Consider the following 27,517-nt stretch of genomic DNA (forward strand, 5'->3'; position numbering starts at 1 on the left):
GTAAAAAGTTATATAATTATGCTTGTAGTATTCTACTCAATGTCTCAGTGATCATCTCTTACATACTTCCATCATCATCATTGCTTCCTATAGTCATCGTGTAATCGTGTGTGAGATTTTCAGTAATACCATTATCCTTAAACGTAATGCGCAACACAAGATCCATGCAACTCTTAAAACACGCCATATGAGATACGACCACACCCAACAAATGCGCGCCCTTATGAATGTCATGATCTCAATCATCTATGCCTTCTTTGTAGCAAAATCATATCATCAAACTCAAAAATTCAATCAAAACAAGTCCACTAGAAAACTCAGTAAAAAAAAAAAAAAAAAGCACAAACTTTTGGTCAACTTCATAGACTCTTAGCACCCTACAAGAATACAAACCAACATACTCAAGTGATCATCATCAACTCGAGCAGTTTTTCGAAAATGGAGTCACACCCTCCACCTTTCAACCCCAACCCATGGGACCCACTTCCACCACCACCTCCTCCTCCCAACTTTCAATGGGGAAATCCCGGATTTCCCGGCGACGGTTTTCCTCAATTTCAACCCTTTCACCCTCCTCCCGATCACTCCTTCGCCGCCGCCGGTGGTGGTTTCTGTCAGCCGCCGCCGCAGCCGCAGCCGAAGCCTCATTTCCAAAGGAAGCGGAAATTTGGTAATTTTTTTAAATAAAACTGATGAGTACTAGAACTACTGTTTCAGTTTTTGTTAATTGTTTGATAGATTGTTGATTTGTATGTTAATTGAACTGATTACTACTAGTTAGAACTATTTGCTGAGAAAAAATCTTAACTTTACTGGAATTAGGGTTTTGATGATTTTGTTGTGATAGAAAGCTTGATACTGTCCACTGTGTCCACTGGTTGGGATGTAACTTTGCTATAATTAGATACACTTGTGAATGATTAAATTTTGGTAGGAAAAGCTCGTTTCTTGATCAGGTAAGGCGGTTCGAGTTTGAAGCTCTTTCTTTGATGGTGTGAGATATGTTAGGTGATGTTATTGCTTTCTTTTTGATAGATAGAGTTGATGATGGCAGTTTTGTGAAGCTTTATGTTGGTGGGATTCCTCGAACTGTGACCCAAGATGAGGTATGTTACTGTGGTATTATGAGCCTGTTTGTTCATTTGATGTGCTGTGTCAAGTTCCACAATGTGTTCATTTTTAGGATAATTATTTGATGCTTGTCAAATTATGAATTCTTGACATATTATCAAAATCCTTGTTATACAGAAAGTTATAGGTCTAGAAGTCCCTATTAACACTCACTGTGATAGTTTTCCCTCGTATTTTTGGTGTCATTACTGAAAGCATCAACCAAAACCACTACAACAACAAAAATAAATGAATAACAATAGTTAGAAGAAGAAGAAGTGAATCTTAGAGGCTTTTATCATTTGTGTTTACAGATCTTTGCAGCTGTTAATATGGAGTATGTGTTTTTCTTTCCAATCTTAATCAATCTATAAGTGTTCCTATACCCTGCAATTGCTGCTGAAGTGAGCATGCCTCTATCATATTTAGTTTAAAATTACTACTCCATGCATCTCATGTAAAGGTCACCCTTGTCCTCTTGAGAAAGCCAAAAATGTCACTCCTTGACACCCTCCATCTCTTGGTTTTTGTTAACAATAATATATATATGGAGGAACAATGCATACTTTGTACACAAGACTACAAGTCACAAGGCTGGATATCAAGCATGTTGCTCCCTTAAATTAGCTGAGAATGTCATTTCTTCCTATACGAATATGAAATTCATACTTCATAGTGTGCTACTTGAATAGAAATGTTTTGGACTTTTTTTGGCTTGCATTACCTGCTTATTTAGATTATTTTGGAAATACATTCACTCACTATGTTCATTCCTTTTTTCTCGCTTACATGTGAGTTTTATGATCTTTTTCTGATGAAGATTACTCTGAGAGTCTTCCCTTTTACAATATACTTGTTCTATCTGAGGTTTCACATAGTGTTCTGGCCTATGTTCTTAAATGTAGATTTTTTGCTTGTTTCAAGAGCATGGAAATGTCGTGGAGGTTGTTCTTCTTCCTGATAAATGGACTGGTCAACAGCAAGGTATACACGTATGCAAAGAAATTGCTTTATGCTTTAGCATATTTGATGACTATGTAATCCTGTTGTCCTATAAATTTTGTCCCCCTTTCAACTTTTCTACATGTCCCCTGCTAATTGTAAATGTTAAATTCAGAATAAGTTCTACAGGTTTCCTTAGAATAAATGAATTTGCAATGAATATAATACCTTCTAGTCGCACCATTTTATGGAAGCACATGTCTTAATTGAGTTTAATATTGAGCATCATAAATATTTATTCAACAGCATATTGGCATTTGGCAACTCGTCTAATGATGTCTCATTTATAAAGTTAAGGGACAACAATTGTTACTTTAAACTGGGTAATTTATAGTGTTTTATCTAACTTCCCAGGATTGGGAATCATATTATTTTATGTGTACAAGTTTATCTTGTTGTTGGTTGCTATCATTTTGTATTGTTTATAGTTAAGGATGTTGGGGCAATTATATATTGGAGGTGATTTAAATAGGCATGTTGGGGCGAGTCGAGATGCCTACAAGGGTGTTCATGGAGGCTTTGGGTATGGGCAGAGGGACGCAGGTGGTGAAGCTATTATGGATTTTGCCCAATCATATGATTTAATTCTGACTAGTACTTGGTTTAAGAAGCGGGATTCACATTTGATAAAATTTCCGGAGCAGAGTAAATGCAACACAAATAGACTTCCTGCTCACAAGGAGCACGGATAGACAAAGTTGCTTAAATTGCAAGGTCATCCCAGGAGAGAGTGTGGTTGCCCAACACCGGCTTTTGGTTATGACTATTCGTTTGAAAGAGAAGACGAAGAATAAAGGAAGACAATAGGAGCCAAGGATAATATGGTGGACTCTAAGGGATGCAAATGCTAAGGTTTTTATAGAAAAGGTAATAAGGAGGCGGTTGGGATGGAGAGGTGGATCCAGACATGACTTGGTTATGAATGAAGAACTGTTTTCTAAGAGTGGCCAAAGAGGTCTTAGGGGAATGAGGGGAAGAACTTCGCTAAGAGATACTTCGTGGTGGAATGAAGAGGTGAAAGCAGTAATTAAGCAAAAAAGGGAATGTTATCAAGCCTTGGGAACATGTAGGAGTGACGAAGCCTTTGTAGTGTATAAGCAGGCTAAGAGTAAGGCAAAGGCAGCCGTTCACCAAGCGAAAGAAAAGGCTTATTAGGAGGTTTACGAAAAGCTTGACTCCTAGGAGGGAGAAAAGATCATTTATAAGATAGCAAAGAGAATACAAGAGGCAAGGAAGGATATTGGCATGGTAAAGTGTGTCAAAGATAAGAACCAAATTGTCCTGATACAAGAGGAGGACATCTTAATGGAAGTAATGGAGTTGTGACTGGAAATACCTCCTTGAGTGATGAAGAAATTAACATGGAGTATGTGCGGCGAAGTAGGAGAGGAGAGGCGGAGATTGCACTGAGGAAGATGAAGCTTAAGAAGGCGGTTGGTCCTGATGGTATACCGATAAAGGTGTGGAGGTGTTTGGGTAAGATTAGTATTGATTGGTTAACAGACCTCTTTAACAAGATATTGAGGGTTACAAAGATCTTGCAAGATTGGAGGAAGAGCACCTTGGTCCCGGTCTATAAAAACAAAGGAGACGCTCAAGACGAGGGATCAAGCTTATGAGCCACACTATGCAGTTGTGGGAAAGAGTGATTGAACACAGGTTGAGGGCATGCACAAGCATTTCTGATAATCAATTTGGTTTTACGCTTGGGAGACCTACTGTGGAAGCAATCCATTTGATAAGACAATTGATGGAGTTTTATAGGGTAAAGAAGATGGATCTTCATATGGTCTTTATTGATTTAGAGAAGGCATATGACAAGGTGCCAAGAGATGTATCAACAAATGTGAGGATATGTGGAGGGTTGACAAAAGATTTCTGTATTACAATTGGATTGCATCAAGGGTCTGCATTAAGCCCTTTTCTTTTTGCAACGGTTCTAGATGAAGTAACTAGACCAATTCAAGATGAGGTTCCATGGTGTATGTTGTTTGCGGATGATATCATTTTGGTGGATAAAATTAAAGATGGGGTTAATGCCAATTTAGAGCAATGGAGAAAAAGGTTGGAATCTAGACGGTTTAAGCTAAGCCGGTGTAAGACTGAATATTTGGTATGTCGCTTTGGTATTCAGAGGGGGACAAGCATTGAAGTGGTGAGTTTGGATGGGAAGGATTTGACCATGAGTGAATGTTTTGAGTATCTTGGGTCAACCATCCAGAAAAATGGTGACATTGATCAAGATGTGGCCCACAGGATTAAGTCGGGGTGGCTTAAATGGAGAGCGGTCACGGGAGAGTTATGTGACCGAAGCATCCCCTTACAGTTGAAGGGAAAATTCTACTGCCATAATGGTATAGAATGTTGGGCTTCTAAGAAAGAGCACATTAAAAAGATGGAGGTTACGGAAATGCATATGTTAAGGTAAATGTGCAGGAACACTCTAAGAAATAGAATCAGAAATGAGGTTATTCGCAAGAAAGTAGGTGTGGCAAGCATTGCAGACAAACTAAGGGAAAATCTCATGGTTGGCTTAGGCATATAAGACAGAGATCCGATGGTGCACCGGTTCGAAGAGTGGAAGAGTGGGAACATGGAGGGGTTAAACGAGGGAGAGGGAGACCGAAAATGACTTGGTTGGAAGGAGTTGTGAAGGATATGAAGTATATGGATTTGCATGAGGATGAAGCATTGGATCGTTAGGGATGGAGGAGGAAGATTTATCGATGACTACACGAATAATCAAATTTGGTTCATATAGCCGACCCCACTTATGGGATTAAGGCTTTGATTGATTGATTGATTGATATAGTTAAGGATGTGAATATTTGCTTCTCCCAAACCCGTCTCAAAAGTATTTAGGCTGGGTTGTCTCTATGGTCACTCTTTATTTGTTTATCCTTTCTTGATGATCTAGTAATTGGTCTAATTTTCTTATGATTTTTCTACTACACACTATGGATGTTCAATTAAATGAATTATCCTCATAAAGATTTTCTCTGATTTATTCTTAAAGTTAGTCAGCTAATAAATGCAAGAGGAATCAATGGTCGAAGTTGTGCCTTGAAAATCATTTGAAGTCAATTCGGACTGTTAAAATGGGATACAGGGAATAGTTCTTTCTCTGATTGCTTTCCTCAATACACCTACTAAGTTCACTTTATCTTTGGATCTTTTAGACCAGAAAGGGTGTAGGGGTGGGAAGGGGAAGAGAAAAGTGGGAAAAGCTAAGGCAGAGTACTGTATCAATTTCCAAATTGCCATGACTGTGATGCTAATGACTCAATGTCTGCAGATTATTGTTTTGTGAAGTATGCATTCACTGAAGAGGCTGACAGAGCAATAATAGCCTTAAACAATCAATTTACTTTTCCTGAAGTAAGTCAATAGAAGTTGGAGAAATTATTATTGAGTTTCCTTTTCCCTTGCTGTATGAACCATGGATAAACCCCATTCATATAACCTCTTATTTACAGGCTATGGCTCCCATTAGAGTAAGATATGCTGATGGAGCCAGACAACGACAAGGTATTTCCTTAATTGTGCGAAGTATTGTGTTATGTTCTCTCTGTAACCTTCTTTTTGTATGTGCATCATATATGAAGCCTGTGTCCTTGGTCTGTCAAACATTGTTTGCTTTTACTTCTTTGTTTATGTACTTTATTTATTCATTTTTTATTTTATTTTTTTTGTTTCTTTTCACCTTCTATTTTATCTCTTCGATTTGGTCCATTGACCATCTGAAAGCAATTGATTATTGAAGAATGAGGAACATAAGGTTTTCAACCCTGTAAAATTTCTTCAGATTAAAGGTGATAGTAGTAACTAGTGTGTGGCTTGGTTGATGACCCAATTATTTATTTATTTATTAATTTTTTTTGAGCATCATATTGTAGTATATGGCTATAAGCTCTGGCAGGATAGGCAAGTTTGGGTTTTCTTTCGAATATTATCTTGAAAGCCTTTGATATTATTTTAGCTTAGATTGTGTGTTGCACCTTGCACATTTTTAAGTAAAGCTGTTCTTTATCCTTTTTGGGTCATTTAAAATGGGAGAACCATTCCTAATGTCTTGTATGCTACAATTCAAATATGTTCATCATTTATTGACTATCGAACTGGAAAAATGTTAGTTTTCTGATACATGGGAATCAAAAATGTAATTAATTAAAATCATAAAGTTGTTTCCTTAAAGGAAATTAAAATTATCTTAGAATCATTACCTTGTCAAAATCAACTTTTACTTTTTCCGTTTTCTTTACTTGACCCGTAGTTCTTGGCACAATATTTAAGGAGAGGAGAGAGAAATTGTAGTTGGTGCACTGGTTACTTTATCTCCCGTTGAGAGTACAAGAATTGTTGTCCCCACATGCACTTTATAAGGGTAATTTGGTGAATGTGACTACTAACTGCTTACAAAATTTAGTATGGATCAAGTAATATGACATTTTCATTTTAGGAATGTTAGTCAAGTATATATAAACAGAGGAAGTAATAGAAGAACAATTGAAAAAAGTGCAAAATAAACAGTCACCTGATTCAACTTGGATATTATTGAATTAGATAAGGATTTGTTGCTAGATAACTAAGATTAGGACTTCTTATCCAATTTTTTGTTGGTCCCAAGTTCATAAAAGCAATCTTTATTGACGCTCTCTTGGATGCATGAATGACATGGCATGTTATTAGTGTGGGAGGTGGGGTGCCCACATTGCACTTATTTGTGTAGGAATGCTTTTAATATAATCATCAGTTTTAAGTGAGAAAACTTTGTAATAAAACTGCTACATTATCATCTGGGCTTTTGCCATGTTCTCTAGAGCTGTTTGTCATATTATTTTAATGTGTAATGGAATTGATATGGGTCATCTTTCTATGTGCTTACTTTGTTTTCTTCCCCGACTTGTTTTTGTGGGGCACTTTCTCTAGGTTTGGAGCGTCCAGTGCAACATGATTCCTGCCTTGCTAGACCAGGTACTATCTTTAAAAGAAGATAATGTATTTTGCTAACTACTGATTGGGTGCTCACTTTTTTCTTTCTTTGTCACCTTTTTGTTGAATTGCTCTCTAGGCTTGGTGCAAAATGATTCAGCCTTTTCTGGACCAGGTATTTACTTCAGAATAGATGAGTTTATGTTTGTCTATGACTAATGTTACTTGTTTCTCTCTAAAATTTGAAGGTATTGTCATATATATTTTTGAGAAATTTATCTTTCTGGTTTATGTGTCGCAGCAATTGTCGGACAGACTCTGCACAAACTGTATGTAAATGGCTTTAATAGAGAAGCTTCAAAACGGGAGATTGAGGAAGTATGTTAACTCTGTGTATCCTTGGCCAATAACTTCAGAAATAATTGTTTTCTTTAATGTCATGAATTAAACCTAAGTGGAAAATACGTTGTTTGTGGTATCCAAATTAATTTTGATGTTGGCATCTTTGGATAAAATAGCTTTTTAATAACTTTTCCCTTTGTCAGATTTTTTCTACATATGGTGTTGTTGCTGATGTTTACCTACTGCGTGATGAATCTAAGCAAAGCCGTGGTTTGTTTTTGTATCCTTAATTTTCCACTCCCTCTTTTCATTTCTCTTATACCAGTGTGCGTTGATTATGTAATGGCTTATGTTTGCTATTTCTGCTGCCTACTTTGATAATTCTCAAATCTTACCCTTAAAGATTTACCTTGGCCTTGATTATTTTTCGTATGATGTGATTGTGATACATTTTATTTTGGCATGATTTCTTTTCTTTATGGTGTGAGACTTCATAATGTGCAACAACATTGACTCATTTTTCCAAGTCTGTTGTTGCTTCTTGTCACCATCTTAGCTGTAAGTAGTAAGTGCTGAGTGTGGTACTGTTGTTGCTTTTTATCTTTTTTTAGTATTATTGAACAACTTTATGTGAACTTGATCAGTATTCATCCACCATGTTTGCTTTCACTTTTTAAAAAATTTGTGACATCAATTAGTCTTGTCACTCCTGTGTCTCAGGCTCATCTTCAGCTGAAACCTCTTTGGGTGGTGGTGGATTTTTAGTTTTGTTACTAATGTTATGTTTCTCTTGCTTCCTTTGGTCACTGTGTAGATCACTTTCTTTTTCCTCTCTTAATACTCAAGTGGTCATGTTCTAACCATGTAGGATGTGGCTTTGTGGGCTTTACACAAAGACATATGGCTGAGGCAGCAATCAGCGCGCTAAATGGAACCTATGTGATGAAAGTAAACCTGCTTAACTTTTATTTTCATCTTTCCAAGTCCTCTATGTTGATGATTGAATTTACTTGGTACTCAAATTTTCCTCAGGGGTGTGACTGTCCATTAGCTGTTCGTTTTGCTGAACCTAAGAAGCCAAAGAATGGAGAACTCAGGTAATTACCCTTCCATCACTTGGTTTGTCTACAAATTCAGAATTCCTATAGCCCCTTTACAATCTGTAAACTTGATGCAATCTTACTGCATAATCTGGGGATGCTTTTAATTTTACTGGCAATGAAGCTAGTATTGAGTAAATCTTCACACTTCAGTTGTGGAGCACACCCAAACAGCAATATAGATGTCAAATATTGGAACCATTTTCATTGATAATGATAACAATAGTAATTAACTCCTGATGGTCATATTTTATTTTTTTTGAGAAATCATTGCCTGTGTAAACAATTTGCTGTCCTTTAGACTTTTAAAATTCAAATCGGAGTTGCTTTCATACGGGGATGTTTTTGCTATTATCTTTCATCTGTTTAGAATTGGAGAACCAATTGCTCTCTAAATCTAGCATGGCTGTTTGGATGATACATATTAGGAGATAATAATAATAATAATGGGTGGTTTAGAAATGGAAAACCAAGTTGCTTCTGGACTCTACAGTTGGAACCTGGGAATATACTTTTCTCCAATATCCCAGAAATTAAGGGAGGTCATTTAATTTAGAAAGATTATCAATAGGGATTCTGTTGGTGGAAGTGTTATTGTTCTGTCTTCTGATGGTTCTTGGTTCTGGTCTCTTGTTGATTTGTTGTTTCTATTAAATGTGGCTTCTATATATTGTCAAATGTTCTGTATCAGGGTATGTGTTGGCCATGATAAACTAAATCAGTAATGCAACTCTCTTTTCCTTAATGTGGGTTGATTAATGATCTATGTTTTTGCCCTCATGAATGATAGATTGATGCAAATTAACACACAAAGCCATAAGAAATGTGAATTTCACTGTCAATCAATCATAGCCTTTATCCCATAAGTGGGAAATGTAAATATCACTATGGCATCTAAATATATATACTTCGTATATGTTTTACTTTGCTACCACTCAGATACTACTTTGTGCAGGCCAATTCCAAATCCTGTGGATATGCGGGGAAGTAACAAGTCCAATGCTCTACATCTGGTTGGTACTAATAGTACATACTAGCCAAGCTGGATAAATTGATATTATGCGTTCTGTTTATTAAAAAAAAGCATGTATGCACATGACTAGAATAACTTTTTTTTAAAAAAATAATACTTTTTTTTGGGGGGGAACTCAACCTCTAATATGTCAAGATCTCTTGTTGAATCATTTTGCTAAAGTAGGTTTTCTTTCTCAATTGAATATCAGTTGCTGTCAGCACAACTACTTTTTGCAAATAATGTTCTGACCTTAAATTTGTTATACTGCATTGATATATCTTGTATGTCATTTTCTTGGATTTACCTATTGAATTGACTTCAATTTTCTTTTCATCATTTTAATTATTATATAGTGATTGAGTTTATTGGACAAATTCTAATTAGAAATACTCATATGTGGTATTAATTGAATTGCAGTACTATGCTATTAAATAATTTCTATTTTGTCTCTGGTTTTTTTATTTACCATTTGAGAAATATTTAAGAAATTGTTTGAGCTTTCTGCAGGGTAACTCATCAAATTCCATGCAAGTAAACATCACAGGTATACAAGGTGGCAGTTTTCCTACAGTGGGAAACAGGTTGGAGTGTCCTGCTAATGAAATGCAGAAACCACTTCACAAGCCAATTTCTCCTTCACGGTTTTCTCAGATGTCATTGCAACACTCACAGTCTTTGAATGGGAGCCCTCAGCCCTCCAGACAAACTGAATCTCAGCTTTCAACACCGTTGCATTCGAACCAAAAATCAAATAACAGTATAGAGCAGCAAAATGATGATCAGGTTTGCTTCAACTTGTGTTTTCACATTATTTGCCGTATATTCATGGACAACTTTCTGTCTCTGAGCTCTTGCCACATGTGTATCTAGTTTCTCATTTTTGTGTCTTTTATTTTCAGTCACCCCAGACCTGCAGAGATACTGGCTCAAACTCAGTTATGCTGATCTCTGAACCTGCTTCGTGTCCATCTAGAAGTGATTTGTCAGAAAATCCTATAGACTGTGATTGGAGTGAACACATCTGCCCTGATGGTTGCAAATACTACTTCAATTGTGTGACGTGTGAAAGCAGGGTAACATTTCAATGTCTTGTTTGGCTTTAACCTGTTTCCTCGCTTCTGGTTCTTATCTTGTTGGCTCGACTTTTATGAATTTTATAGTGGGAAAAGCCAGAGGAGTTTGCTCTTTATGAACAACAGTTAAAGGGGATGCAGGTGCAAAAACATTCTTGTCAAGAGCCCCTCTCAGCTTTGGAGGCTTCATCTGTTGAAGAAGACTGTCAAATCCAAGCAGCACCTGATCAGAAGGAACCATGCGATTTTGAAAAGCCCCAGTTGACAATGTCGTGCTCTGTGGTTAGTCTTCCCTATGCTCCCGTTACTAATTATTTACTCGCTTTTTTAATTTGTTGCATAGTTGCATATAATGTTTTTGATGTCTGGAAAAGGTTATTCATTTCTCTAATTAGTAATACTGTTTTATGATTGGACTTTCTGATGATGCTCTGACTTAAATATAGCATTGTTTCTTAATAAATTCATGTCATATCAAGAATTGAGACAGTGTAACAACTACTTCCTGAGGGAGGGTGAGGAATTTAATTTTAGCAAGTTACTCCTCAGTCCTCACCCTTCATTTACTCATCTTTTGTGCCAATCCTCTAATATTATGTGCTAGGAATAAAAGATCAGATTGAACCATTGATTGATAGTATAACCTGTGCGGCTGTGCCAGAGTTCTTTATATCGATGGTCATCGTTATTTGGTATCTTATGAGGGATTTTTGACATAGCTTAACATACAGTAACATTACCCCAGTGTCCATTGTCCAACTGAGATTCTGAGAAAAATTAGCATGTCATTGGCAACACATTATATTAATTTTTCCAAGGAATAATTTGGTCCAATTACATTTTTTAGGTTTGTAAATATAAATTTTTCATCCAATTGAAGTTATGAGGCCTTTTCAACTTCTATTTTTACTATGAAAGTTGGCCTTGAATCTATGATGGTTTTGTTATACTGCAGGAACATGGTCATGAGCAAGTACAAGCAGAAACCAGCGCACTTGGTGGGCCGTCTTTTGTTCAATAGGTAGCATCTCAATTTTTTTTCATAAAAAAGATATATTATTTCCTTTCCTTTTGCTTGTAACAACTTGGTATTAGATCTGTATATTATCTATATAACGACCAGGAAACTGTATCAAAAGGGAAGTTTCTTGCTAGCTCTGCATTTAACTGTAAGTATACCAATGATGTGCTAATTCGGAATCACGCATTGATCATTGTTTAATCCACGATAATAATGGCGTACAACCTTAACAGGACGCCTCTTAGGTAGAACAAAAAAGGCATGTACTGCTGTGAATTGTGGTATAATTTGTTGAAATGCTGATCAATCTATGGTCTTATTTAACTTCCACCAAATCTATCAGGAAGTATAATTATGTTTTTACACAGGAAGCTGAGGTCAAAATCTTGCATGATAGAATATCATTATAAATTGATGTGAGACCGTCTTACATAAGATTAGTTCATCTTTATACTCCGTACATTCTTTACATAATGTTAATTTCATTCCTTTCCTGCTTAGAGATTCGACTCATCTAATGCATAAAGTAAGATGAACAAGTAGTTTCAGGGGTAATATCCCTACTTCCAGATTCTCCTCAACAATGTTCTATGAACTTAGATCTCGTATCTTACTTCAAATTATGACATATTATATCTAGTTATTAACCTTGAGAATATTTCATAAACACTACAACCAAACATAAAAATGCACAAACAATTAAGACAAAAGTAACATAAATACATTTATATACAAGTGATGCACACAGTTTATGAACCAAAATACAAAAGTAATGTTAAAATAGAGTGTTTGAACACATTCAATGAAACAAAAGGCAGAAGAAGAGGGCAGGCAGCAGCAAAGCATGCACGAAAGTAGCAAAAAGAATGCACATAAATTCAGCGTGATCAAAGTGGGGTATATTTATATACTTGTATTAACTACTGTTACTATAGTTGTTGCCTCAACCTATTTATCTTATTACTTGTTTTGTTTTGTGTTGTCCATCCGTGCGTCCTCTTTTGGATATTTCAATCTACTTCATCAGTGACTATCAAATTGCTGCATTGTTTTGTGTTTTTAGAACTCCCATGTTTTCTGTCAAAATTTCTCCAAATCACGGTCTATGGAATGTTGACGCTTTAACTAATTATGATCTACGAATTGACATTATGTCCAAGTTTCACTATTTTGTCACCACCTCATCTCATTAACAAAATTATGTACTCCATACTAATTTAATCATCTACTAAAACACATCTTGAAACATAATCTCTCATTCTTAGGACTGACATACGTTATACCAAGTAGCTGATTTTTTTTCTTAATGTACGAATCGCTATCTATGATAAGAGTATATAACACAATGGAGTATATAGTTTGATGAGTATAAAACTTTATTTTACTCTATATCATTTGCTTGAACTTCTGTATAGGATATCTCAAAATAGTAATCAATTATTTGTAGACAAAGAGAGTATTATGTCATATGAGTATGTTTTTTTTTTATTCATCTTTCTTGATGTAAGGAAAATCATTAAAATTCAAATGAAACAACATTAATCCTATTTAGCTTGAAACTAAAACAGTAATAGTAAAACTAGATTACTGTATCTGATTAAACTTATTTTTGATATTCAATTATTAAAATGGTATGCAAATCAAGATTAATTTCAACATACAACCAGAAGAAAAAAAAATAAAGGTAAAAATAGATTCTGAAAAGAAGTGTATGAACGTGGGCCTTTGCTTTAACTTAAAATATAATCCTGAATATAGTGTAGTCTATATATAAAGCTCAATTCCCCAGATGAACAATGCAAAACCGAAAGTTTTTCTGTCATTACATACCATATCATACGTACTCTGTGTTGTAAACCCTAGCTACTACTCCTCTTCTTTCACCTGTTTTGCCTAAAACCCCTCTTATTTTTCCTCCATTCCCTATCTACTCATTCAATGCTTCTTCCTCCTTTTCAACCCAACAAAGATACTTGCCCACTTCTTCTTTTTTACCTTTTTTAGTCTTTTTTTTACTCACACTAATAGTTTATCAATAGAGAGAACAAAAGTACAGGCAATGAGGTAAGCTTCATTAAACTCTTGTACTACTACATCAAAGGTATTCATCATGAGATCGATGAGAACGATTATGATCATGATCATACTAGTATGTGGCCATGTTTAGAACGCGCGCAACACGGTTTAGCTGATACTGCCTCACACTAATTTACTGTGAACATCGAACAGTCAGTAGCTGTCTATTACATGATCTCATCATAACTCATATGTGCGTACAATTGCGTGTAAAATGAGAATTTCAACTAAAGGAACCATATAGAAAAAGGGAACTAACATGTACTAGCATAGTAGTAGTTTTTCCATATCATACCCCAATAACCAAAAGTTGATACAATGACAAATTCCTCATATATGAAGAAGCTAAGTACTAGTTTATATGATGATGATGAAGGATCTTTTACACCAAATTACACTAGCTAAGATCAGTAGTGACAGGATACTACTAAAATTACAAATCTAGTCAGCAAAATAAATAAATTTTAAAATTTCAGAAAACAAAAATACACATTATAAAATACTAATACTATACTATATTATATGATCATCTTACTCTTCTTTTTTCATAATAGAAGGAACTATATCTTGTAGAAGTCCATGATCTCTAAGCAAAGCTGCACTAACAGGAGTAGAATTTGCAGCACCACCACCACAAAAGCTCTTTTCTTGTGAAGCTAATATTGAACAACTATTACCAAGATTATTATTATTAATATTATTTGGTAATGTAAGACTATTATTACCAAAATGATTAAGTTGAGGTACCAAGCTAGTGACATAATTCATTTGAAGCTGATTGTTAACCATTTGCACTGGCAGGGCAAAGGGGGAGGCTGCACTAGCACCACAACCACCACCAACACCGACACCGAAACCGGAGCCGTAACCGGGGCTCGGCATAACCCCACGTGGAAGGACAGTACAAGGGTGGGTATGCTGACCTTCATAAGTTGTAACAACAATGGATGGATCAGTGAAAGATCTTTCCACTCTTTTCTTAACATTACATGATGCACTGGTGCAACGGTAGTAACTCCTACAAAAACAAATCCCAAAAAATTAAAAAAGCATATTAACACTATCAATTTTTTCAGTGTAACAATAATTATTATACACTGAATTTGATGAATTTCGATTGGATGGTTTATTATATGGTATGGTGTAGTGTATAATATAAAGTTTTAAGAAATAATTTTTTACACAAAAATGGAGTAAATTAAAGAGAGTATATACCTTGGGAAAGGGCTGTTTTTGACAGCTTTTTGGCCGTACTTTCTCCATCGATAACCATCTTCTAGATGATCAACCTCACTCTTTGTCATGAAAGCAAATCTTGGCTCTCTCTGCCGTTTCTGATTTGTCTTTTTGGCCTTTGTCGTCGATCTTTTTAAAACACCCAAAATACACACAATAAATAATTAAGGTTAGAGAAACTCCGAATGAAATTTATTTTAATTAAGGGGTATTTTATGAATTGATTATTCAAACTATATATTATATGCTTAGATAAAAAAAACTATATGCACAAAGCAAAGCGCAATATGTACAGTATCATTACAGATTTGGTACCAACAAATCAGAATTAGAATCAGAGTAAAACACACTAAAAAAAACCTCTTTTGTATGCATTTTATCGGAAAAACATTTGATGACCCACAACTTCAAATCCTCTTAAAATCACAAAACAAAAAGAACCCATTTTCCCATTCACACTCCTTTCAAATGGGTTTATCTCACACAAAAAAAAAAAAAAAAAAAAAAAAAAAAAAAAAAAAAAAAACCTTACTGTTTCTTAGCCTTTTGTTCAAGTTCATCTTCACCATCTTCTTGTTGGTGTTCTTCATTTGATGCAGAAGAAATCGAAGACGAATTTGGAGTCGTCGGAACATTATTACTATTACTATTATTATTATTATTATTGACAACTTCAGAAGATTCTGGATTAACAACAATGGAAGAAGAAGTAGGAGGAGGAGCAATAGTAGTAGTAGTAGCAGCAGCAGCAAGGGTGGGATCAGGTGCAGGAGGATCCATTGAAGCAGAAAAGACTTGATTTTGTGAAGTCCCATCATAACCATTGATCATCATCATATCATACAAAGAAGGGTTTATATTTTGAATCATATCTTGCATACCTAACAATTCCATAAACCCTGTTGTAGTTGATGATGAAGAAGAACAACTCATCTTGTTTTGATTATGATGATAATCAAGTGAATCATAGCTTTCAAAACAGCTTGAATTGGCTAATGATGTTGTTGTTGATGAAGATGAATGATGATTTTCACTTAAATAATGGTAATTACTACTACTATTATTGTTGTTGTTCATCAAAGTTTCCATCTTTACTGCTTTCTTCATCTCCATTTTTTTAGATAGAAAATTTTCAAAGTTTGTAGCTTTGAATTTTTACCTAAAACGATTCTCTCTCTAGCTACCACCTTAAATTAGAGAAGAGAGAGAAAGAGGTGAAAATGAAAGAGTGTTGAGGAAGAGAGAAAAGAGAAGGGAGATTTTGGTTTTACAGTAGGATGGATTGAAAAAAGTGGAAATGGGTACAAAATCAATATCAAATTAAATATACAAAAAAAAAATGTTGTATTATTACTATTACTCTAGTAAGAAGTAGGTTATATATTTATTGGTGCTAGGTTTGAAGGACTCCCTAGCTAGCCTAGCTAGCTAAAAGATTTTTATAATGTATGGCTTAAATATATCCAATTTGAAATTATATTAGCCCATTACCCATACATTAATGAATTCATGGATCATTTAATTTATATATATACAACCATTCTCTACGTAATAATGTAGACCATATATATAGTGTTATGTTTTTATAAGTTTAATACCTTCACTTTCGAGATCTGAATACAGAGTATCTATCGACAAGTATAATTTAACATTGTTTTTAAAATTTTAAAACTATAAAGGATTTTCTAACTGTTTAAATAAACTTCCTATGATTTATTTTATTTTATTTTTTCCACTTTGTTTTTGGTATATAAAAGACTTTGGTTTATGAGAGTGATGAATAACAACATTTTCACTTGAACTTATTAATTTAATGTAATTATAGTATATTAAGGTGAAAATAATAACTTGTAGAATGACGTATTGTGATTAGTGAAAAATCTTGAAGAAAAGATATACGAAGTATAAAAAACGAACACGTGTCGGTCAAGCAGAGTACGGACAAAGACGTGGCTTGGTTGGTATTAAATGCAAAGAGAGTTTGGTCGAAGGAAGATGCTGGCGAAGTCGCCGTTTTAATACTGTTTAAGGTTTGACCATCCTTTTTTTTTTATTATTTGTTATTTAAAAAATAATGTAATTAATTAAATTAAATTAATAAATAAATAAATAAAATAAAGTGTGAATTGGGATTTGAGCTTTGTGGGGGATAAAAGGCAAATGGCATGACATGAATAATGGAATTGAGGATACGCCGCTTGAAAGAAAAGGAAGAAGCTTCGTTCGTGTGCATGTGAATGTGAATCCTCCAATTATGCTATGCTATCCACTTAATTTGTTTAGTGTTCGTTTACTCTTTTCTTTTCAAATTTCAAATTTTTAAATACCCAATGCGCTCTTAGATTTGTTTAGTTAAACGAATAAGACACATATTGGATTATGTGTAATGATGCATGCTGAATGATTCTATGTGTGTTCATTGAGGCTAGTTAAACCTAACTCACGGTTAGTTTAATCCATTAGCTATATATCGTGCTTGCTTATTTAAGACAAATTTTACTCGTTTATTGTGTATTATAATGTCGAGTTATGTCATGTCATTCTACACATTTATTGGCAAATTATCTTACTTTCTTCATAAATTGAATATGTCTCGTGTCAATGTACGAGCGAGTTCACTCTACGTAACTTTGGAGTGAGAACAAGTACTAGCTTTATAACTTTATTGGCAAGAGGTATACTTTTATGCACCGATCGAGCACAAAAATGCATCAAAGCACTTTAAAATCCAAAGTATTTTACATAAACCCATGCAAAAAAATGAAAAATAAAGGCTTTACTAAGACAAATAGCTAGACAATATGCATGACATGCATGATCCTCCAAAATCCTTTGCTTTATTTCTCTCCCTTTGCTTTTCTAGAAGGCCAGATTCTTTTCTCACCGATCCCTAGAAAGACATTAGGAAAGAATAAAATAGTGGGGGTGGATTTTCATGAATTGATAGCTCAATAAATATGTTATTGGGAATTTCGGCCAATTACATAACAAAATTATTACTCTGCAAAAAAGTGAGGTTAAAGTATCAATTGTTTAAGGTGTTCCCTCTTATTCAAATGTAGGTGGTTTTAATAATTTATACACGTCAAGAAATTAATTAAACTACTTCATAGGTGATTAACGTTAAAATTACATAAATACTACTCGTATTCTACATAGAGTAACATTTGGTATTGTACGGATGTAATAAATTAGGGTGTTGAACTAACAATTTGAAATTGTAATAAGTAAATCTGATAAAGTATTAACTTAGTGTTAAATTCTTTCAAAAAAAAAAAATAGTTTTAAATAACTTATAATTTAGGAAAAAAGTAATTGAGTAAACAACTTATTATATGTCCAACGGGTTCAATGAAGTGTGTAAAATAATAAAAGCTAGTCATGTCACAAGTACATATTAAGTGGCCTGATATCGTATTGTTGTTATCATAATTGATTCGAACACTAAGAAAATTAAATTTAGTATCAGTTATATTCTTTAGTTTCTTCAACTGGGAGATTGACACGAATGACAATAAAGATAACATATAAATAAGACTAAAACTGAGCAGATTAGAGACGAAAGAAAGTGAAAATAATATACGTTATTATGGAGAAAAGTTGTCTCCAATCAAAATATAGAAGCGTGAAAATCGAAGGTTTTATGCTACCCAGTAGCAAAATTAAAAGACAAGCGTAACAACAAAATGGAGTATCTTTTGTGTATACATTCCAATATCAATTTTAATAAGTTTTGATAACTTTTCTTACTGTTTTTAGTTGGAAAAAAAGAAGAGACAAATGGATCAAAATAGATTCCAAGTGGAAAAACTAAGGTTTTATATATACAAAAAATGATGCCATATGCTAAATAGAGACAATAAATAAATGGCTCAATTGCTTTGAACCTAACCCTAAAATTAAATTATGGCAAACAAACATTATATTACATAAAAGAGAAATTAAATTATGAAGGAAAACAAAAAGAAAGGTTAAATTTGCAAATGCATAAAAGAAGATGACAATAATGGAGGATAGCTGTGTTTCTTTTGTGGACATCCAACCTTTTTTTACCCAAAAAGAAAAATAAAGTAGAAAAAATAATAATTACAAAGTTTAAATTTCACATATATTTCTTGCAAAGCTTCTGCACGTGTGACATAGTGTAAAAATTTGAGGCCTGATGAAAATGATTACGTGCTGAGGTAATTTACGTGCCTCTTTTAAAGATCTTTCGTACCTTCTCCTCTCTCTCCGCCTATGATTTTGCCTTTTTATTCCATCATCTTATATTCGATCTTGTTTCTTTCGCATGCATGTTCTATATCTATCGATATTGTAATTATGTACTTTATACGTACATTTCTAATTCCGATAAGTGTCAATTTACATAATGTATACCGGAATTATTTAAGAAGAAGATAATGTAAGTACGATTTAATATATCATTTGAGAATTAGGCTCGTCTTTTCTCGAGGCAGAAATTTTAAATTTTTAATATTATCGTTACATTGTACCTTTTATTATTCTATAATTTAGTTGACAGTTTATTGTGCCACAATATCACTCTTATGAGTTATGTATGGTAGCTTAGATTGATTATTAGAACAAGATGGACTATTTAAAAGCTCCTAAAAGAGAATTATAAGTTATTTTCACTATGACAGTCTTTCTCCTTTCTCATCTTCTAATGCTGGTTAGTTTTATCTTCCTATATCTAAATGAGATATTTTTGTGATTAAACAAAACATTTTATAATAATTATACGCATAGTTATTTTTTCAAACTTTTTTATGATATTTGTGAAAATTCTATGAGGTTTAAAGATCAACTTTCAAAAACTAGAAAAATTCTAACAGTCAATTGAAAATTAGCCATGAGGCCCATGACACATAAAATACACTTCGGAGGATGTAGATACATGACTAATGTTGCATTTGATTGCATCATTTGATTTGTTCAAATAATTCAATCTTTATATAATTCGGTACGAAGTATTATGTTGCGTGTATAATGATACTTCTAGTACAAGGCCATGCTAGCTAAAATTAATTTATTTCTTTACTTATTTATATTCTTTTGTTTTGGCATAATAAATGCTAGCTAGTGTGTTCTCTAGGAAACTTTTTGTACAACCTATTATTAAAAATGTTATATTGTTTTCTCTTTTATCACCTTATTATTAAAAATTACGGAATATTCTTATCATAAAACTATTTATTTGTAAATTAAAGGGAAAATGACTTTAATTAAAATTTACAAATTAAATTTATCCCAACAAAATAAATTTATATCAACTTATAAATTATGTATGTGGCAATTATCATGCAAAATATACGGAGTATTTTGCATGATCAACCGACGAATGCATGGCATTGGCATGGGGGCCAGGCCAACCGTGGAAGATCGCTAGCTTTTCTAATAAAGAATTTAGTAATTACTTTAGGTTAACATTTATCGGTTATTGGGATTAGCATCAAATCTATGGTAATTAATGGTAATCTTTTTTATCTTTAATATGGATATGATCAGGATTATTGTATTAATTATTTACTGTCAATTAAAAGGAATATATTTTATATTAATACCACTAAAGTAAAACTAATCAATAGTTTTATGTTATGATAAAGTTGATTTCATGATGAATTGTATTCATCAAAGCAAATAACACCTTGAGTAACTTTCTTGGTGGATTTTTATCCAATGAAGGCATCAATTAATCAATCATGTCATGTTGAAGGGACCGATTGATGGTGATTATTAATGACTAATGAATAGGGTGTAGCTTAAATTTGATTTATCCGAGCTTATTATAGTAGTTGTGAATTAAAGTTGTGTTAGTTTTATATATGAACCTAATAAATTCCTGTAAATTGGAATATAATGCATCTATTGTAGTATAATTGGTTTTATAATAAAGCAAAAAGGGTAGATCATTCTAGTGTTGAGATGATGCTATATAATTCGTTGACTAGGCTCTAACATTCTAACCTTAGTGAGTCTGTCACGAACTAATTTTGTTTAGATTAAAGATACATAAATCTTAGCTTACTAAATATTGGAAACTTTTTAAAGAGATCGGAAACATATCCAATAAGCTTATTAACTTTGGATCATTTACAAAACCTATCCATTAAGGTGAGAAAAACACTTTGCAGAAACACATAAGAAGATGTCAATACCTAAAAAATATACCTCAGGTCAGGTATAAAAACTTTTTACAGATACTGTTAAATTTATGTCGTAAGTCATAAACCATCCTAAATTACGTGATATAGTGTAGTTTTTCATTTGATTTGGAGTTTTGTATAATTTGGAATCCATCAATATATATTATCACCTTTATTTAGATGTTGATCATAGTTATTTGAAGCTATGTGACAAAATAAACTTTTATAATCATAGATTAGCAAGTAAATTAAAATTAAGTAGATGTATCAAGTGAAGGCGAATAATTAAGGAATGATGCGTTGATGACTTAAGATTATGTGAAACGAAATGGGCCACGCCACCCTTCACCTTCACCTACGGGCCGTGTCGCCATCGCATCGCGATTCGATACCAATAAAAACAGGTCTTCTTTTATCCCTTCATTATCTCCCACGTGTCTTTTTTACTTGGAGCCCCACAAAACCCATCATGTCCCTCCACGTGTTTCATCGTACGATTCTTATTCCTCTTTATCATCTCACTGGCACGTGCGTATTTCATACTCGTAGTTTTTTTTTTTTTTTTTTAGTTAAGTTGCTTGTAGCCTTTTGTAGGGCAGAGAGATCTTCCCTAACCTCAGCTTGTTCTATGTGACATCTCCTCATTGTATTATCTCTCATTATCTAACACTAATACTACCCCTTTTTTTATCATTTTTTTTTTTGACAGGAACACTAATCCCACCCGTATGGCATCATTATGTCACATTTATTAATATCATTAATAGCTTGATCTAAAATTCGTGACACGTCTAAATTAGGAGATGACTAAGCAAGGCATATACGAAGTAATGAAGTATAAGACATAGATCTTGCTTGGGAAAAAAATGAGTTGAGTTGACTAATTTAGATGGTTGACTATTATGGTTATTTGGTAAAGACATAACTTAATGAGTATGTTGTGTTCAATTTCCAGATTTCTAAATAGTTGGAAAATGAGCTTATAATAAGTTGTCAACTTGTCAAATTAAAAACTTACATCCATACTACCCCAATTTAGTACCCTAACCTAGTACGGAGTATGTATTTTTCATTTCAAATTATCAGCTAATTTTACCAAACATATTTATATAAATTTATCTAATAAAACTAATAAGTAGTTAAATCATTTTGAAACAGGGGGAGTATAATGAGACATTTAACCTAACTTTATTGAGTTGCTGATCTTTATTGTTTACACACGCAGAAATGACTTTTATATATTAATCTTAAATTGTTGAATATGATGAATTGAATATTGTGAAATGTCTTGGACTGTGCAATCAATTAAACCAAGAGAATTATCCAAGAAGTTTTTTCTCGACGTATATATATTCATGAAACACAAATTTATTCCACTATTGTCGTCAAAAATATATATATATATCTACTCGTCTACATGTTCATGGAACCTTCTTCTTAATTATAACGGATTAGTAGTGGAGTACTATAAATTAAAATGTCAATTGTCAAGTCAACATATATAGAATGTTAGGGCAATTATTTGAGTTTGAATCAATGCCTTTCTTTTTCGTCCCATATAAAATTATTTTGATACCATAATAAAGCATAGCTTTAAGTGATAAGATACACTATAAAATGACAATAATTATAACCAAAAAATGTATATCTAGCCGTCGATTTGTATGAGATACTAATATCCGTATATAATATAAACAAGCAATATGGGATAGAGGGAATACAACGTAATAAAAGTCTTGCAACAAATTAATTGTGTTTAGATTATCCTGAACATGCTTACATGCATACTACTCCTCCGTCCCTTATTTTTTGCCCCATTGCAAATATATGGGTCAAATTTTTATAACTTTGACCATGAATTATCGTTAATCTATAAGTGATAATATATTCATGTAGGATCTTGTTAGAATCGTCTAATAGTATATTTTATTAATATCAAGTTTTTATAATTTTTACGCGTATATAAATAGAGATATATATGTTTAAAGTCACGTTTTGAAAACCGTAAAAAGTCAAATGATGCAAAAAATAAGTGACAGATGGATTGTTAGCTTGACCGGAACACTCTAGTGGATTGATATGCATTTGCTTCTGGTTTACATTTGGGAGCACCAAATGGGACACAAATTGCACTGCTCACATTAATAAATTTAAAAAGCTCTTTTGTTTTCTTGTGAAGAGTCGTCTTCTGTCTATAGTTTTTTATTTAAATAATACTTTTCCATCATTATTTTAAAATATTTTGATATATTGATACTGTATCTACATGCACACAGCACACAACACATGTATATATGAGATATAATCCATATGACCATATTACATTAACATTGAAATTATTAATTTTGTATAAAATAAAATTAAAAGTAAGAAAAGTTTAGATGATTTAATATATATAATCATTAATGCCAACAACGTTATAGAGTATTAAACATATAAGCATGTTATTATATATACGATTATTATTTAGGTCAATTATATAAATAGTTGATAAAATTTTAAAAGATGGTACTTATGGTATAATTAATATTTTGGCTACATAATAGCCTTTATGTACAACTTTCTACAAAAAATAATACGCTTCCTACCACGTATATACAATAAATACATGTATTGTATAATACTTCTGTATATATAAATGTATATATGAATAATTATTGAGACTATTGGCTATTGTCTATGGTCATTACTTGTCTATCTCGACTGATTTGAGACGCAACAAAGTAGGTTGCTTGTACCAATCGTCATTTAATGAACCTTGTCTTAGCTCCCGATTATTGATTCTTTTTGGTTGCAAATTGCAAAAGGATGATAGATAATTAGATAGAATAAAAAAATGAATATTTTAACTCAATTTTGAGAATGGATCCAAAATACTAATATCGATTTGACCTAATAGATTATTTAAATAATATATAAGTGCAGCAATACCAATGAAATTGACCTACATGTATTATTTTAAAACAACAAGAGGGAAAAACAAATAGTGAACACGATAAATGGCTCATCTTAATTATCTTTCTAATTTATGCAACGCGTCTATAATTGAGTCCTTTTCTTGAACCATGATGTGAAAAGTACAATACATATCGATCATTCATAAGACTTATTACATTTGAGAGCATACATGCATGTATAACCAAATACTGTATTATTATTAAACTGTACATCTGAAATTCCGAGTGCATATAAGAATTCTTCATAAGCTTTGCTTGCACATTTGTATGGGATCGGAGGAGACCCTTGTGATTATATTGTGAGTTGATGACAAAGATACATGACCTTGTCCAAAAAAGTGCGTAAATCAACAAGTTGTATATCTGTAAGATTAGCTTGCATAATAATCAATTAAATTATTATTTTTTTAAATAACTCTGACAAATTGTAAGGATATTAGAAATGCATCTTGAAGTTCCTAATTACAATTGAACTTTTTTTTTTTTTTGAAAGGAATTACAATTGAACTAATTAATATCGTATCATAACTAATTATTCTATGTTGTTTCAAGATAAATAAAAAAAAATTAAATAAAAAAAAAAAATCAAGAGCTAAAGGGAGCTATCAGTTAGGTTTTGTGTGGGGCAGGCGGGTTCACAACACCTGTCTAATCGAAGTAGATGTAGCTGATAGTCCTCCACCATTAGCGGCCCCGTCAATAATTTGATTGCCATTTGCCACTTTTTTATATTTATGCTTCGTTTTTTTGGACATAACATAGCCTAACATAGCATCCCTCATGTCACAAATCATAACTCCACTGTAAATGTCAACTAACTTGATTTTTACGCAATATCTACTACAAATATTATGTTAGAAAAACTGAATAATCTACTTGTGAGTTGAGAGTAGTTGTTGTCTCGTATTTTATAAATAAAATCAAAATGACGGATAATTCAATTCATAAAAGATTAACATAAGATTAATATGGTAGTTATATATCTTAACTTTTTCTTACATTTTTTTTACGGTCGATCTTAACGTATTAAGATTCTATTGTAGCTCACTTATGAGTATCCCACATTAGAAAAAGAAGAGAGATAGTGCCATTTTATAGGGAAGAGGAGATATTTTTACCATTATCAATTGATTTTAATATGAAACCTTCTTATACGTCATTTGTGAGCAGAAATCTACAATTAGACTAGTCACCATACTCACCAATAGTAGCGTTTTCATATACTACCAATTTTGACTAATTTAAGGTGAGATTTTTATTTTTTATTTTTATTCTTTTTATCCCATATATAGTTAAAATTGATGGGATTCCAATGATACTTGTTAATGTCATTTGAACTAATTATATTACAATTATTGTTTAAAAAAAAAAAAAATTATATTACAATTAAATCTAAATAGAGATCGAGAGTATGATATACATTGAATTTGGCAAGGATTAAAAGTGGATCATCCTTAATCAGAGATTAGATAACAACGAAAACAATACGACAGGACTAGATGACAATTCTCGTATTCTAGAAGATTGAATTAATCTTATATTTGACTATACAATAAATGTTAAAGTTAACGTACAATATGGTCTTGGTTAAATGATCCTTTCTATACTAATTAATATTAATTAATGTTAATGAGTCATCAATTTTAGATCTTTCTTTAATTCGTTATAACAATTGGTAGCACATGCACCAGACATTTCTTTAACATCCAAGTCGGATGTTATGGGGACATAATTTTAATATACAACAAAGAACAAAAATTTATACATAAATAATTAAAAATAATAATTAAATAAAACAAGTAAAAACCCATGTATATGTACATGTCTTTGTCTTTTAGGATGAGATCATGATTGTTATAAGTTTATAATATTGTGACAAGGTGGATTAAATTACGGAGTAGAAAAAAAATATATACACATTTGCTTAATTAACGCATTGCACATCACATTGTGACAAATTTAATTAGGGATTCGATGAAAATCCATTACTACGAGTAAATTACTGTATGGAACATACAATGCTATTGTTTCTTGTAACATATAAGATCACAATTTAGGGCCCGTAATCTAGGTTAGCCACGAATATTATAAGAGACCGTGCTAGGAATTGCAGTCGTATTAAGCAATTAGATTATAGTTGGGGATAATAAAAGAGATTTTAATTAGAGGTAAAAATGAACTACTTCGTATAAGCCTTAAGAAGATTAGTTTAAAACCACATTTTTTGTGGATGTCAACTAAGTCTGGTAGGATAAATTCTAGCTTGTGGGTGGTACGTAAAAATTACAAATCTAAATCCATCCATACGGCGGTCTAAAGAAGCCATCCATACTGCGGTCCAACGCCTAAGTGAATGTATGTAGGTGACTAGGTGTGGTGTATTAAAAACTACAAATCAAAATCAATTTCTTTGGGAATAGGATGTTTATGGATTATATACCATTCTTTTCTTCTTAAGTCAATGATGCAGCCATCAGCCCATCACTACCGACCTGATTTTGTAAATAACAGAAATGGAGTATGTATTTTTTTGAGGTTTTTTTTTTTTTTTTTTTTTTTTTTGGGTTTTGTCAATAGTGGATTAGTGGGTAATTCAGACAGAAAGGCCCAATACATTAGCTACTCAGAATAAATTATTATATTGGGCCTAATGATTGGGCCAGACCAGTATCACGAGAAGAGCTTTAGAAGTTTGGTTCGGCCCACTTTTTGATCATCTGCAACACAAACCTATTACGTAGTACTTCCTATGTTCTTTTTTATTTGACCCGCTTTGACTTTTACACTATTCATCACCTCTCTTTTAATTGTCTTTTGTGAATTATATGTAAGAAAAAACATATTTATGTGGGATCTTGTTAGAATCATCTTAATAAGTAATATCACAATATATAACTTTTATTATATTTAGTTATAGAGAATTAAAGTTATTGATGGTTAAAATTGTGCATTGATAAACGTGATAAAAGAAACAGTTCAAGTAAAAAAGAACGGAGGAAGTATATAGTATATACAGTAGTTAACTAGGGGTTTAGGGGCATATAATATGTTGTTTAAGCAAACAAGCTTCATAAGTTAAAGTCACAGAAGTGGTAATCAAGACCTGAGATACAGAGTAAATCTTTCCCTTGCGGTGCCTGTTAGTACACTCGGATAAACATTGAATGCAGTGTCGATCTCCTTACGCCATTCTACAACATATGATATAGATTAAATTCAATTCTTATTCCATTATTAATCTCATTTTATTCAATTGCCATAAAAAAACTCATGTAATTTCTAAATATTAGCATATTGAACAAAAGTGTTAAAAGTTTGCTAATTTTAGCTATCATGATATTTCTTGCGACTAAAGTGTATACTTGTACAACTGTACTAGATGATCGAGTAGATGCACGCGTACACATGTATGAACCCTAATATACCATAGAAGTATTATATGTCTGTATATGTGTTTGTAATATGTAAAGTTTTGAATGCTCATTTTTAATCTTGGGGTCGAGG

At 32.7% G+C, this 27,517-nt stretch overlaps 2 protein-coding genes across 2 annotated transcripts; one reads left to right on the top strand and one right to left on the bottom strand.

Moving 5' to 3' along the window:
- Positions 1 to 310: 310 nt before the first annotated feature.
- Positions 311 to 11,923, top strand: LOC110734263 (flowering time control protein FCA-like). Its single transcript, XM_021914345.1, has 16 exons — positions 311 to 670; positions 1,036 to 1,106; positions 2,016 to 2,094; positions 5,408 to 5,490; positions 5,589 to 5,640; positions 7,042 to 7,086; positions 7,184 to 7,219; positions 7,346 to 7,422; positions 7,590 to 7,656; positions 8,255 to 8,334; positions 8,419 to 8,483; positions 9,442 to 9,499; positions 10,009 to 10,284; positions 10,401 to 10,574; positions 10,662 to 10,856; positions 11,530 to 11,923. The coding sequence occupies exons 1-16, from the start codon at positions 439 to 441 to the stop codon at positions 11,593 to 11,595; spliced, it is 1,656 nt and encodes a 551-aa protein (XP_021770037.1). The 5' UTR covers positions 311 to 438; the 3' UTR covers positions 11,596 to 11,923.
- Positions 11,924 to 13,912: 1,989 nt separating this feature from the next.
- On the bottom strand, positions 13,913 to 16,334 carry LOC110734264 (probable WRKY transcription factor 23). Its single transcript, XM_021914346.1, has 3 exons — positions 15,440 to 16,334; positions 14,887 to 15,036; positions 13,913 to 14,689 (listed from the first exon to the last, which is right to left on the bottom strand). Exons 1-3 carry the CDS (start codon positions 16,018 to 16,020, stop codon positions 14,203 to 14,205), a joined length of 1,218 nt encoding a protein of 405 aa, XP_021770038.1. The 5' UTR covers positions 16,021 to 16,334; the 3' UTR covers positions 13,913 to 14,202.
- Between the last annotated feature and the right edge of the window lie 11,183 nt (positions 16,335 to 27,517).

This window comes from Chenopodium quinoa, unplaced genomic scaffold (assembly GCF_001683475.1).
Source record: "Chenopodium quinoa cultivar QQ74 unplaced genomic scaffold, ASM168347v1, whole genome shotgun sequence".
In the NCBI taxonomy this organism is placed as follows: Eukaryota; Viridiplantae; Streptophyta; class Magnoliopsida; order Caryophyllales; family Amaranthaceae; genus Chenopodium; species Chenopodium quinoa.

Excerpts from the sequence above, each read along its gene's own strand:
- LOC110734263 (XM_021914345.1), top strand. The coding sequence starts at position 439 with ATGGAGTCACACCCTCCACCTTTCAACCCCAACCCATGGGACCCACTT. Across the intron at positions 671-1,035 it reads CCAAAGGAAGCGGAAATTTG|ATAGAGTTGATGATGGCAGT; the intron begins GTAATTTTTTTA and ends TCTTTTTGATAG. Across the intron at positions 7,220-7,345 it reads TTCAGCCTTTTCTGGACCAG|CAATTGTCGGACAGACTCTG; the intron begins GTATTTACTTCA and ends TATGTGTCGCAG.
- LOC110734264 (XM_021914346.1), bottom strand. The coding sequence starts at position 16,020 with ATGGAGATGAAGAAAGCAGTAAAGATGGAAACTTTGATGAACAACAAC. Across the intron at positions 15,037-15,439 it reads GAACAAAAGGCTAAGAAACA|ATCGACGACAAAGGCCAAAA; the intron begins GTAAGGTTTTTT and ends TGTTTTAAAAAG. Across the intron at positions 14,690-14,886 it reads AAAAACAGCCCTTTCCCAAG|GAGTTACTACCGTTGCACCA; the intron begins GTATATACTCTC and ends TTGTTTTTGTAG.